General features: G+C 36.0%; 1 protein-coding gene across 2 annotated transcripts in view; it reads left to right on the plus strand.

Annotated features, from left to right (window-relative positions):
• NAA15 (N-alpha-acetyltransferase 15, NatA auxiliary subunit) overlaps window positions 1-10,888 on the plus strand; it is an 84,331-nt gene extending 73,443 nt beyond the window's left edge. Inside the window, exons 18-20 of one of the 2 annotated variants that reach the window (XM_059378501.1) lie at window positions 5,119-5,265; window positions 6,194-6,291; window positions 8,452-10,888. In XM_059378501.1, the coding sequence (XP_059234484.1) occupies window positions 5,119-5,265; window positions 6,194-6,291; window positions 8,452-8,652 (446 nt within the window). In that variant the 3' untranslated portion in view covers window positions 8,653-10,888. The remainder of the gene's footprint in view (window positions 1-5,118; window positions 5,266-6,193; window positions 6,292-8,451) is intronic. The other variant, XM_059378509.1, reaches the window with a different exon arrangement.
• The last annotated feature ends 2,819 nt before the right edge of the window (window positions 10,889-13,707 follow it).

Genomic DNA, 13,707 nt, shown 5'->3' on the forward strand with positions numbered 1-13,707 from the left:
ATAGTTGAGAAATCTAGGCCCTTAAAAGATTAAATGACTTATTCAAGGTAACACAAATAATTAGTAATGAAGCAGGAATGAGAGCTCAGGTCTTCATATTACTCTTTATACTAAAGAGCTATACATTTAAAGTAAAGTATTCCTGTAGTCAAGTGATGGTGGTAGTTTTAATTTTTAAGTGACTGAATCTTTATAATAGAACAATCTGCAAGTACTGTTAAATTACCTATCTCATTGCTGAATACTCAGCCATATATGAATCCATACATATTTAAATAATGAGAGTAAATCAGTCTTCCCAATCAGTCTTTTGAGAAATGCTAAATTGTCCTGATTAAGAACATTCTTTTGACTTCTGAGAAAAAATAAAAACTTACTTCAATTATATTTATGCTTGTTAAAAAAATTGATTCCTGTTGTAAACACTGAATCATAGAATGTTTCTCAGATTCTTAAATTATGAAATTAATAAATAACATAACCGCCTTATAGAAAATAGAAGAAAGAATTGCTATATTTATTTATTTTGTTTTTAAGATTTTATTTATTTATTTGACAGAGAGAGATCACAAGTAGGCAGAGAGGCAGGCAGAGAGAGAAGGGGAAGCAGGCTCCCTGCTGAGCAGAGAGCCTGATGTGGGTCCTGATCCCTGGACCTTGGGATCATGACCTGAGCCGAATGCAGAGGCTTAACCGAGCCACCCAGGCAGCCCAGAATTGCTGTATTTAGAGAAAATAAAATTTCTAGTATCTTTTTTTGTATTAAACTTTTTGAAATCGTTGAGTTAGAAGATGAAGGCCAAGAGTAATGGTCTTAAATCCATTCCTGGTTAGGATGGAGTGCACTTAAGCTGTTTTGAGAATTAATATAAACACTTTATTCATATAATCAGCTCTTTCCTAAAACGTAGTAAAATAATACATAAAATTCTATGAATTTGGAGACTAACCTTTGAAATAGGAATTAAAAGTGGCATATCTGAGTATATTTACTTACAGTATGTGTGTGGATTGATGAACATACGACTGTTTCCTTGGAACAGTTCTTTCAAGAATTAAAATGCTCTTGGATTTCAGAAGAACAAAGGCAGGATGGTCCTGATGTAAGAGTAGAATTATTTTGTGTCACTGTTAGCTATACCCATTGCTCCAGATGTTTAGCTGACAGCATTGTCAGGAAGAGAGTTACAAAGTAATTCTGATTTTGACTAAATTTAGACAATTAAATGATAATTTGGAGTGATAATGATGCACTTTCTCTTTAAAAAGCCTTCAAGAATTGGGTAGACTGCTCTGTTAAAAACAGGTGTATACTGTATAAAAATATCTGTGAAACTACAAAGGCACAGAGTCGGGGCATCTTTGATATACCCTACAGGGTTCCTTTAACTAATATATTTGGTACTTAAAAAAACAACAACACTGACTTAGAAGTAATTTTTCAAGAACACGTTTGTCATGTCAAGTTATATTATACTTCTTCACAAAGAAATTCTCACAGTAACACCTTTCTGGGAAGTATGGGGATAAAAAGGTGCATCAACACCTATTTTATTATAGAAACCAAGTAAATATACTCATTTTAGGCTGATTATGAGTACCCTTAAAATCCTCCGAATGTTGTTATACTACCAATGTAATTAGTATCTGCTACATAGTAATTTACCATACAGGTCATCTTTCTTTCCCCCTTTTAATTATGAAGATGATTTTCAAGTTTTTTTTTTTAAAGTTATAGGACTTAGAGCAACTTAAACTACTACATTCCTGCTCGTGCTAAGTAAAAGATAGGAGCTTAGGTATTCAGTTGTTTCATTATTCATTTACATGCTTTTAAAATCACTGGTCATCTTGTTCTACAATGAATCTTTTGTCTTTTCCTCTGTCATTTGTACAAAATCCTTTTTTCTTTTATTTGCAGATTATTTTTCTTCTATACTAATACATTTCTCTCCTAAAAACTTCATTAATACTCTCATTTATCTACTTTACTGTTTTGAGTGGTAATCACTTTTAGGTTGTCCTTTAACTAGTAGTGAGTAGTCTTTAGCTTACACAAAATATGAGCTTTTTTTTTTTTTTTTTAAAAGATTTCATTTATTTATTTGCCAGAGAGAGAGAGCACGCACAGCAGGCAGAGTAGCAGGCAGAGGCCGAGAGAGAAGCAGACTCCCTGCTAAGCAAGGAGCCTGATATGGGACTAGATCCCAGGACCCTGGGATCATGACCTGAGCCGAAGGCATCGGCTTAACCCACTGAGCCACCCAGGTGTCCCAAAAATATGAGCATTTTCTACCCAAATTATAAACGAAAATGCCAGCTAGCCTGGGAATCCAGAGAAATTCTTTTTCTTTTTCTTTAAGATTTTATTTATTTATTTGACAGAGATCACAAGTAGGAAGAGAGGCAAGCAGAGTGGGGGCGGGGGAAGCAGGCTCCCTGCTGAGCAGGGAACCCGATGTGGGGCTCAATCCCAGGACCCTGAGATCATGACCCGAGCCGAAGGCAGAGGCTTAACCCACTGAGCCACCCAGGTGCCCCAGAGAAATTCTTTTTGCTGAGAATCAGCCCCCTTGTCAATGCGACTGTTAACCATTGATGATTACTAACTTAATCTGCTTTAGGATGAACCAACCATTATTTTAATTTTAAGATGTTGAAAGACTCCAATCAAAAGCCTCTTAGAGGGACGCCTGGGTGGCTCAGTGGGTTAAGCCGCTGCCTTCGGCTCAGGTCATGATTCCAGGGTCCTGGGATTGAGTCCCACATCGGGCTCTCTGCTCAGCAGGGGGCCTGCTTCCCTTCCTCTCTCTCTGCCTGCCTCTCTGCCTACTTGTGATTTCCCTCTGTCGAATAAATAAATAAAATCTTTAAAAAAAAAAAAAAAAGCCTCTTAGAGAAGGTTTTATTACCCTTCCCTCAATCAAGTATTGCTTTTCTGTGATTCACAAGACATTGTTCTATCAGAAGATAGCAAGGAAGATAAGTAGTCTGGGATTTTTTATTTTCCTGAGACCTCAATATTTTTTGTTAGTTTTAATCACTTTCAAAGGATTTTTAGATTGATCCAGCAGCCCTCTAGTCTTTAGCAATAAAAGCTTATCTAATAGATTGTGACGTTTGCGGTTGCTCCTTTCCTTAAAGATACAGGTAAAATTGCATTCTATAGAATTCCATACAACATTCTAAGTTGTACTGCAGCAGAGTTGTAATTAGTATCTTCCTGGAAATTATAGTTCCAGTCTACATAACACAAGGGAGTAAACAGAGTCAGCCTTAAACATTTTGTGATTTAGTGACAAATATTTTTGGAAATAGCTATTAATGGAAGTTGGGAGTTACATAAATATTTCCTATTTATATATCCCAAATATATATATTTTTTAATTGTGTGGGCTTTTTTTTTTTTAAAGCAGTTTTGATTTTTCTGGGAAGATTGTTTTAATCTGAGGAAAACAGATTTAATGAAGATCATAAAAACATGAAAAGCTTAGCTTCCACCTGTAACCAACTGTAATCTAACTATGTGATTACTTTCCCATCTTCATATAGTGTCCGGAAAGCACTTAATGCAAAACAACAAAGCCCATGGAAGTACCACATTTTATAGAAAATCCTTGGTTTTGACATAATGTTCATTGTAATTGGCTATCATCTATTTTACCAACTTTTCTTTGAGTTCTCTCTGTACTCCTGCTTCCCCTGAAAAACAAATACTGATAAATTGCAAAAGTTGAAAGTACAGCCATGATGGAGTTTAAGCTATATTCTTTAGTAACTCATTTAATTGGGGAGAAAAGCCCTCATTTAATTGAACCACTCAATTCTATAGAATGAGAGAAGAAATATTATTTAACCAACAAAAGTCTTATAATTAATTATTCAGGTACATAATAATAATATGTCAAATATTTCATGTAGATGTTTACTACCCAAGATTTCATGTTTAATTTTAAACTTAGGATAGTGATCCATTAGGGAGATAATGAAAGCAGTTTAGTAAGTCATTACTACCATTTGAAAATCTAAAATAGAAATAGAGTAGAAAATACCAGAATGCATAGCACAAAGTTAGGGTTAGTGTTCTGTGCAACTTTTGCTTCACATAATGAGTTAAGTACATGGGATACATACTCATCAGTACGATATTTGAAAAGTGACCACTGTGGTTCCTAACCATAAGGAAGATACATTTTCAATCTATGACAAAAGTAATAATAATTTATCAAATTATATATTTAGCTATTATATAATTAGCTCTCTTATATATAACCTTTCTTTACTGTGATCATTTTAGGTTAGGTATTTCCTCAATTTTATAGATCAAGAAATAAGTTCAGAGAGGTTGTGACTTGTCCAAGCCTAGATCCAAACCCAGTTCTGTCTGGCTCAAAGCTTCAGTCTCTCTCTATATATATACACCAAAATAATGATGGAAAAAAGCACACCAAAATCCAGTCAGCGTTTGGGGCAGGGAGGGTCAGCTTTTCCATCTCTAAATCCCAGGCCCTGAAAATAAGATTATTACTAGCACGTAGTCATTACAGGAAAATACTTTGTTGATCCTTTAGAATTTATTATATAGTGATAACTCAGTTTAAATAGCCCCTACAAATAAAGGTCAATGAAGTCAGTCATATTGTCTTTTAAAATTGCTAAATTTTATAATGCCTTACTTGGGTATAGAAGATGGAGGTGAGGAAAATTCTGTTGTCTTCAGCACTCCATAATTACTGTGACAGTATTTATCAGGTAGGTGTCATCAAAGCCCCTACTTTACAGACTTGATTTGAAGTTGAGGGGGGCAGGCCTTTGGGCTTGGAAGGCTACAGAATTACATCTTTCATTACCTGTTTTGCTTTCTGTTTTTTTCTGAAAGTGAATCATTTATCAGTGAAATGTCTTTGAATGCTATTAGAAAATCATTAGATTATTCTGCTGACACACATTCTTTACATCTATTTAATAAGCTCTTTAAATGTTGAATTATAAGTAGGTTCATCTAGTTTTTACGTATAATTGCTGTATTTCATCAGACTCTTCCACATAATTTTTTAACTTCTGCAAACTGTATCAGAGTATCTAACTACTAATCGAGTTTGTTTTTAATTTTTTCAGCAGTGTGTGAAAGTAAAGATTTACCTGATACAGTTAGAACAGTATTAAAACAAGAAATGAATCGTCTTTTTGGAGCAACGAATCCAAAGAATTTTAATGAAACTTTTCTGAAAAGGAATTCTGATTCATTGCCACACAGATTATCAGGTAATCACATTATTTTCTTTTTATCTTAACCTTCTAAAACAATTTTAGTTTTTATCGTAATGAATCAGTGACAAGGTTACATAGTTCTCATGGAAGAGGTATTGCAGTTATCTCACATTTTAGTCTTATGAAAATAGCTTAAATATGCTTCCTATAAATTAAATCTTTGAGACAAAATTATTACTGTGCAACAAGGTCAGTAGTTTTTCCTGGTTCAGCATTGTCTTTACAACAAAGCAAGTATACTGCATTTAGCTACATATTACATATAATGAAGGTGGGAGGAGAGTTCTTTTTTTTTTCTTTTCTCCCTTCAGTGTGTTCTTAAAATTCACTTGGATGTAACCATCATCTTTTACTTCTCATGCTTATATAAGATATTAAACTAAACAATGCAGAGCACTTGAAACCTTTTCACAGGCAGGGGTCCATGCTGGCAGTCCACAGTCTGGACTTGATGGGACCGTGTGGGTAGTGCATTAGTAGGATGCTTTTAGAATACCTGGCTAAGAACGCCAGCAGCTTTGTATGCCTCTGTGGAATTCTGAATTCAAATTTTTGGCCCATACCATCAAGGTTGGATGTCTCCCTCCCACATCCCCCTCCCCATCACATTTTGTGGAGTATTCCCCTCAGCCCCAAATTATGTTCATTTTAAAGAAGAAAACTATCCATGGTTCCGCTGCACAAACACAACTATTATTAGAATATTTTATTTCTTCATAGTTTTTTTACTTTAATCCTAGTTAAGCTATTTTTGGTCTATCAGGGTTTTTTTAAACAGTGTTTCAAATGACTGTTCCTATTTTTCTAATAAAGTGCCTCACTGAGTACACATATATGTTACATTTTATATTTGAATGGATAGAGGATAAGATGCTGATTTTACTTTGAAATAAAACAGATTTCCTTTTTACTTGTCCCTTAGCTGCCAAAATGGTATATTATTTAGATCCTTCTAGTCAGAAGCGAGCTGTAGAGTTGGCAACAACGCTTGATGAATCCCTCACTAACAGAAACCTCCAGGTAAAGAGTTTCTCATAATCTCCATTAAGAGTATCTGATTACTTCTCTGTTTCTCTTTTAACGAGAATTTCTCTTTTCACAAAGAGAATAATTTTTACCCAGGTAACTGTTTTTTTTTTTTTGTTATTTATGCCTACTGTTTACCAAACCATTATGAATACATATCAGAAACTAACCTTATCTTAAATTTATGTAGGATTGTCTCTGTGTGTACACACACATAGCAGGCTACCTGGCATTCAAGAGCTAGTTCCACATCTGTTACTTTTTTTTTCTAGATATGTGTTTTAGTAAAATCATATATATATATATATTCCATAGTTAATTTTAGATTTCACTTCATTCATATCTGTGCATTTTTTAAAAGATTTATTTATTTTAGAGAGAGTGTGTATATAAGTTGGGGAGAGGGGCAGAGAGGGAGGGAGAATCCCAAGCAGGGCAGCTCAGTCTCACCACCCCAAGATCATGGACCAAGCCCAAATCAAGAGGCGGATGCGCATCCAACTGAGCCACCTAGGCACCGCCCTGTCTGCATTTTTGAGCAAGCAGTGGTCTCTGTGAGGCTATTTATTTATTTATTTATTTGACAGAGAGAGAGAGAGAGAGAGAGAGAGAGAGAGATCACAAGTAGGCAGAGAGGAAGGGAAGCAGGCTCCCTGCCGAGCAGAGAGCACCATGTGGGGCTTGATCCCAGGACCCTGGGATCATGACCTGAGCCGAAGGCAGAGGCTTTAACCCACTGAGCCACCCAGGTGCCCCTGTGAGGCTCTTTTTTAAGAGCTCTTTTTTAAGATTTATTTACTGAGAGAGTACACATGCATGCACACAGGAGTTGGGAGGGACAGAGGAAAAAGACAATCTTTTTTTTTTTTTTTTTTGATATTTTATTTATTTGTTTGACAGACAGAGATCACAAGTAGGCAGAGAGGCAGGCATAAAGAGAGGAGGAAGCAGGCTCCCTGCAGAGCAGAGAGCCCAATGTGGGGCTCGATCCCAGAACCCTGGGATCATGACCTGAGCCGAAGGTAGAGGCTTTAATCCACTGAGCCCCCCAGGCGTCCCGGAAGAAGACAATCTTAAGCAGACTCTGAATGATCCCCATGCAGGGGTGGCTAGTACCACCCAAGATCACTACCTGAGCTGAAACCAAGAGTCATTCGCTTAACTGACTGAACCACCCAGGCGCCCCCTGGATGAAGATTCTGGCATACTGAAGATGCATATGCCAGGGGTCAAATTAAAACACTCATTTCATAACTTGTAATGTGACATGAAATTAAATAGAGTAAAAGATACATGGATGTCTTGCAAAATTGAGATTCTAGTTCACACTAAAAACAAAGGACATAGTGTTACTTCCTGTGATAATTAGCCAGACAAAATAAGCATTTGAAGTATTGCTTTAATGGCAAATGAAGTAAATACCTTCAAGAAACATTTGACTTGTTGATTGCTAATATTTTAATACATCATTTAGATTAGAACATTTCTAGAGTGGCAAAGTTGTTGGATACTACTATATATCTGCAAACTACATAATTTTTTTTCAGGTGAAAAGATAAAACATAGGAAATGCAGGTCATCATATAAGATATTTTAAAATAGAAGAAAATACACTAAGGGGTTTGGTTGAAACGGTTGTCAGTTTATATGAACAAATTTTTCTTGTGTATGTGCCCTTTGGTTTGAGACTTCCTTTCCTGCTTCGTTAGTGGGAAAACCTACAATTTGAATACAAGGGTGAAAAACAATGTTTGATATTGTCAACTATCTCTAAACCTCTTAAAAAACAAAACAAAACTGTGAAAGGTGTAAGTAACTGACGTTACCATAGAAATTTTTGCATTTATATACAGGGCCAGCCTGGGCTGAGGCAGGGTTTCCACCTGGGTTTGAGTACTTGCTCAGAATGAGTGGGTCTTTAAATGCAGCACTCTACACACTTTGCTTGCTCAACAAAATTCATCCTTTTGTGTAAACCCTGCAATTCCAAAGAAACTAATTCTTACGGGATATATATGTGCAAGTGAAATGCTTTTGTGTATCTTAAATACGTGTGTATCCACAGAAAATCTGTGGATAATGAAATGTCTAATGAATTCACAGTACAAACTTCTTCTTTGACAAGTTATAACATGACCTTTTCTCTTTCTTTAGACTTGTATGGAGGTATTAGAAGCCTTGTGTGATGGTAGCCTAGGAGACTGTAAAGAAGCTGCTGAAGTTTATAGAGCAAATTGTCATAAGCTTTTCCCCTATGCTTTGGCTTTCATGCCTCCTGGATATGAAGAGGATATGAAGATCACAGTTAATGGAGATAGTTCTGCAGAAACTGAAGAACTGGCCAATGAAATTTGAACATCATTAAACAAGCAATTGGAATGACTTTGGACCATATCTAGTGTATAATATTTTTGTCACGCACCTGCTGCATTGCTCTAACTTACACAGAATGAGAAGAGTAAATGTTCTTGCCTTCAAATAGTGTTTTACGTTTTTTTTTTATCCTGCTGAAAAAGTATATATAAAATATCTAACATATTACAGGATATAGGTTCAGTTTCTTAAAAAATTAAAAGCTGCTAAAATTGAGGGATTAAAAGAAGATACCTTATTCTATTCCTACCTACCCACCCATGTTTTTTAACTAATTTATATAAAATCTGGAGGCTGTTACAGCTAACAAAGCAGGTGTGTGGCAGAAATATTACTTTAAAATTTGTCTTGTGAGATTTTACTATATCTCAGACAGCAAAAACGCTGTTTTAGCACTGGATTCTTTCACTGAGCACAAAGAGTTGTTGGGGCTTTAGCATCTGACTGATTTTGTTACGGGGTTGATTCTGACCATAGGAAGTATGCAATGTGAATCACTATTTACAGAGAAACCTACAACAGATGCTTGATGTTGTAGAAGCTGGGACATATAGATACCAAGCAGAACTATAAGAAACCTAGAGGGTGTTCAATACGCTTGTTGTGTTTCCAAAATTCACTGTACATGATCAGTTTGGTGTTCTTGTACCACAGTTTTTAACTGAAGGAACCAGTTGGAACAATCTCAATTTTAACTAAAACTTGAAGAACTAAAATAGCAATGCAAACCTTTCAGCATTGTTTTGGCCAAACTTGTTAAAACTGTAATGCAAGAACCAAATGCACTGTGATGTGGCACCAACTAATTAGCACGCATGAATTTTTTCACCCAAGAGTGAAAAAAGAAAATCTACCGTGGCTTGAAGTTAAAGAGCAGAACTCCTGACTACCATTCTATGACTGATCAAGAGACTAATAGTTTAAAACCTCAGCAGGCCTTGTTCACGATATGCAGAAAAAAAGTGCTGCAGTTTAGATACCTCTGGAATTTTTCCACAGTGTCACAGGTTTGTAATACTTGAAGCCCTACATTTCTAAGAATATATTTCTTGCTCAGTCGTTTCAGGCAAGCCCAAGACTTTGTAATTTTTAAAGGGCCCAAGATTTTTTTTTCAATAACAGACCAGCTTCTTTTTCCTGCAGTTACAGATGTAATTTCCTTTTTGTTGTCAAACATAAGGTACCAAATATGATGCAATAAATTGTTTTGAAAAACAGTTGTGTGAATATTTCAACTAATCTGTGTTGGGCTTCTGTGAAAATACACAGGTGGAAACAGAGGTGCAAGCCAGAGGCAATGTAACATGCTGTACAACTAGTGCTGATGGGAGCGTTTAGGATGGGCCAAGCAAGTGCCCATGCAGGGGAACTCCGCAATGCAGGTGTAGTGCCTCTCCTGCATTAAGATTTCATCGAGGGCTAGGATGGTGGCAGGTACTATGAATGTAATTCCTAACTCGTCATTTGAAAGGAAAACTGAATACTGCAATTTTGATGGAGAAAACGAGCCTTAAAATGTTAAACCTATATACTGAGAACTGGCCTCAGGCTCAATATTCTCATTGCGTTTGCAAGATCCGAGCAAATTAAGTGACTCAATTGTATATATAATTGACCTTTTTGTGGTACTTTAAGTTTATAAGACGTATATTCTAAAGGGAATTTTCAGGAGACCTTCTGCTCCTACTGACTGAACAGTTGTGCTAAACTCAACCTTTCATAGTACGTGACCTGCATTCCGCGTCCCAGTCTAACGAATTAGTGATGTAAAGAGAAGTACAAACTGAACTCCAGTGCTTTGTTATGTTTTCTTAACTGGCCCTGTCTCAGGAACATCTTAACAGATGGCAAAAAACAAACAAACAAACTTTTTTTCAACTTCTCCTATGAGTGGCAACTGAAGTTCTTATTGTTGGGAAAGAACACTAGTGCTACCTCTGCCACTATTGAGGTGTTGGGAGGAGGCACCAGCCATATAATAGGGGGTATATGTGTGAATTATGTTTAAACTCTACTGTATATTGAAATGAAATTCATATATTTGTCTTGATAATGTTCAAATGATGTAGATTGTCTTAGAATGAAAATTCATAAATACTCAGAACTCTTCTTGATGCAGATGCCACCCGTGAGGAGCTAAATTCCTAACATGTATATTGTACTCCAACCCAATTTTACTGGAACTATTGAATAAATATTTTATTTTCTTTCAGGTTTACTTGATAGTGGATACATTGTCTGGTGTCAGAAGATCTTGACAGGGTTCATTTTATGTCCAGACAGCAACCCTAAAGCATTGTACTGTACTGTCTTGCTCTGAGTAGTATCAACTGGATCATCTCACATTTGCCTCATTCACTCTATTAATTCCAAATGATACTGTGGGGGAAAACAGGATTAGAAAAACAAGTGTGGGGCGGGGGGAATGCAGTGATGTTGTATTCTAAACAAGTGCCTTATGTTTATTGCTGAGAACTGGTGTTATCAACCCTTTTCAGAAGAAAGGGTCCCTTGACCTGTATTAACATAGGAAAGTAAAGTTATTTTTGTTTTTCTTTATATTTACTACGCTTGTCATTTCTCATTTAAAAATTAAATTCCGACTAGGTTAGTTTACTCAGCTTTAATTAGATGGTTGAGTCCTACATTTTCAACATTTTTCTATATTTATTACGCACAAAGTGCGATCTATAATAGTATGGCTAAAAGTAGTCCCAATATTAGGGAATAGCTTTTCTGTGGGTTTTATCAGGCCCTTGTTTTTCAGTGATGTTTGTACTCCATGGTGTGTTGCTGTTAGAGCTGTGAAATTAAAGCTTTGATTGTAAGAGGAGGCCAGAAATTGTGGTCTGGTTTCAGGTAGGTGGTGATAAATTCAGGGAAGTCTCTCTCCTGCACAATTTCTAGGAATATTCCAGTTGCCATGTGTAGAGTCTTTGGGAAAAGGTAAAAAGTGAAGTGTTAAATTTTCTTACCAGATAATGTGTATACTTAGTAACTATGAGCCTTAAATTTTGAAATAACTCTATGAGTTCTAAGAAAGACTGACCTGTCAGATGGAAGGTAGTCTTCATGTTCTAGCTCATGCTCCACTTGAAGTTCTAGGCAAGCTTTCTTGATGCCATCCAGCTACCATCTAAACTTTGTTGAATCTACTGCCGAAACTAAATTAAAAACAAAGTCACATGAAATGGCTGTATTGCCCCATAACAAAACCTTAGGTTTTGTTCCAATTTTGATGATTAAGAAATCTCACTACTTATAGCAATAAAACATTTTTTGAAAAGGCCATTGTTCTTTATTGAATTGCACTTTCACCTTTTTTAGTATGCAGCCTACAGGGTGGATGTTAAAAATATTGGTAGTGTGCAGAAGGTTTGGGAGAAAATGCTCATTTCAGTAAAGCAGAAGAGTATCTTATATACTGTAGGTTATACAGCTGAGTTAACACTGCTACTACCTCCATCAAGTTCTACTCCTTTTATGATGACATAAAGGTGGGCAGGAAGAAAGGGAGCAGTATGTGGTAGAAAGTGGGTCTTCATGGTTTGTAGCCTCAGTTTATCCAATTGCCTTTGAAATGACACCATCTTGGGACTGTAGCCAGAAGAAAAAATTGGTACTCTTTATATCAGAATTTTTTCTAAATTGTCAGTGATAGTCAAGCTTGCAATACTAATGTTCAGTGCTCTTCCTAGAGTGCTAGATGCCAAAAACAATATGGACTGTTTTAAGGTGGCTTGTAAAACAAAAGGAAAGTTGGTACTTGGCAGTCTAACAAAGACTGTAATGTAGTTCTTGTATTTTTTATATTAGGCCTTGTGTCTTTTTTAACAGTCTGTATTATTTCACACAGGTGGTACAATTCTTAACTAAAAAATAGTGATCTTGAGCCTGAATATGTGATGAAAATTTTCCTGTGATGTATATTCTGCTGTTGCTAAATCAGCTTGGTCTCAGTAAGTTCAAATTATCCTCTTCTTTAGAAACAACATAGGAGCAAAGAGATTTGGGGAATATGATTTGGGTCCCCTTGCTTGCTTTCAGCTAATAATTACATTTGCCTTCTATATCTAGTTGTGCATTGTCTTAACAAACAAGAAGCCTTTCTCCACACCATTCTGTGTTATCTTTCCAGTCTACTATAGTTTCCTAAAGGGCTTTTATGAACTAGCCACTTGTTTAATCTCCAAGTTTACCAGGTCCATGGCTTAATGCTTGATGCTTCATCACAACTGAGATAGGTGCTGGGTTTTCTAAAGTGTTTTTCCAGAACTCTGGTGTTTCTTCATTAATAATGAGTAATTAAATTAGCTACCACTTTTTTTCTTTCTTTCAAACTACTTACTTGCCTGCTAGTAGTCAGACTACTGTTTGATATCTTTAAAAATGAAAAAGGAGCCATTTAAAGAAGTAAAAAATAAACATCTCCCATATCTTATATTTGAAGTTCTGAACTATGGATATACAAACTGCTGATTCTTCCCTTCGTTCACTTCTAATAAAATTTACTATGTGTTAATAACAGTAGTAGAAGTATTCAGAAACGTATTCAGCTGGCATTTTTTACTGTTAAGCATAATTTCCTTAGATCTGATTTAGGGTATTCCCATTCATCTTGTGCTTCTCTCTTGGTCTTTGGGAATTTCCTCAAAATACCACAGATCATTATATTTTACTTATTCTAAGTACATTTCTCACATCTAATTTTTGTTTCTTTCCTGTAGTTTGTCAATGGAATGGTTGTGACTGGCTTTGTAGGAAGCAGATGACTGGAGGACCATCCTCTAACTTTTTCAGTTGCCTGTTCATTGTCGCATAAGTTAACAGTGAATCTACTCATCCTTCATGTCTTTAGCAACCAGCCACCCAGGTAACATCTCATCCCGTGGAATTAAGTCACTACAGAGATTGTCATTCAGTGGTTGCTTTTCATCTTTCCAACATTTTAAAGGGATTGGTAGCACACACACCAACTACCTACCTAGAGAGCTCTGTTGTCTATAGCCTACTGTCTCTACTTTTTAGTCATTACAA

The sequence above is a fragment of the Mustela nigripes genome, chromosome 1 (genome assembly GCF_022355385.1).
Source record: "Mustela nigripes isolate SB6536 chromosome 1, MUSNIG.SB6536, whole genome shotgun sequence".
Taxonomy (NCBI): domain Eukaryota; kingdom Metazoa; phylum Chordata; class Mammalia; order Carnivora; family Mustelidae; genus Mustela; species Mustela nigripes.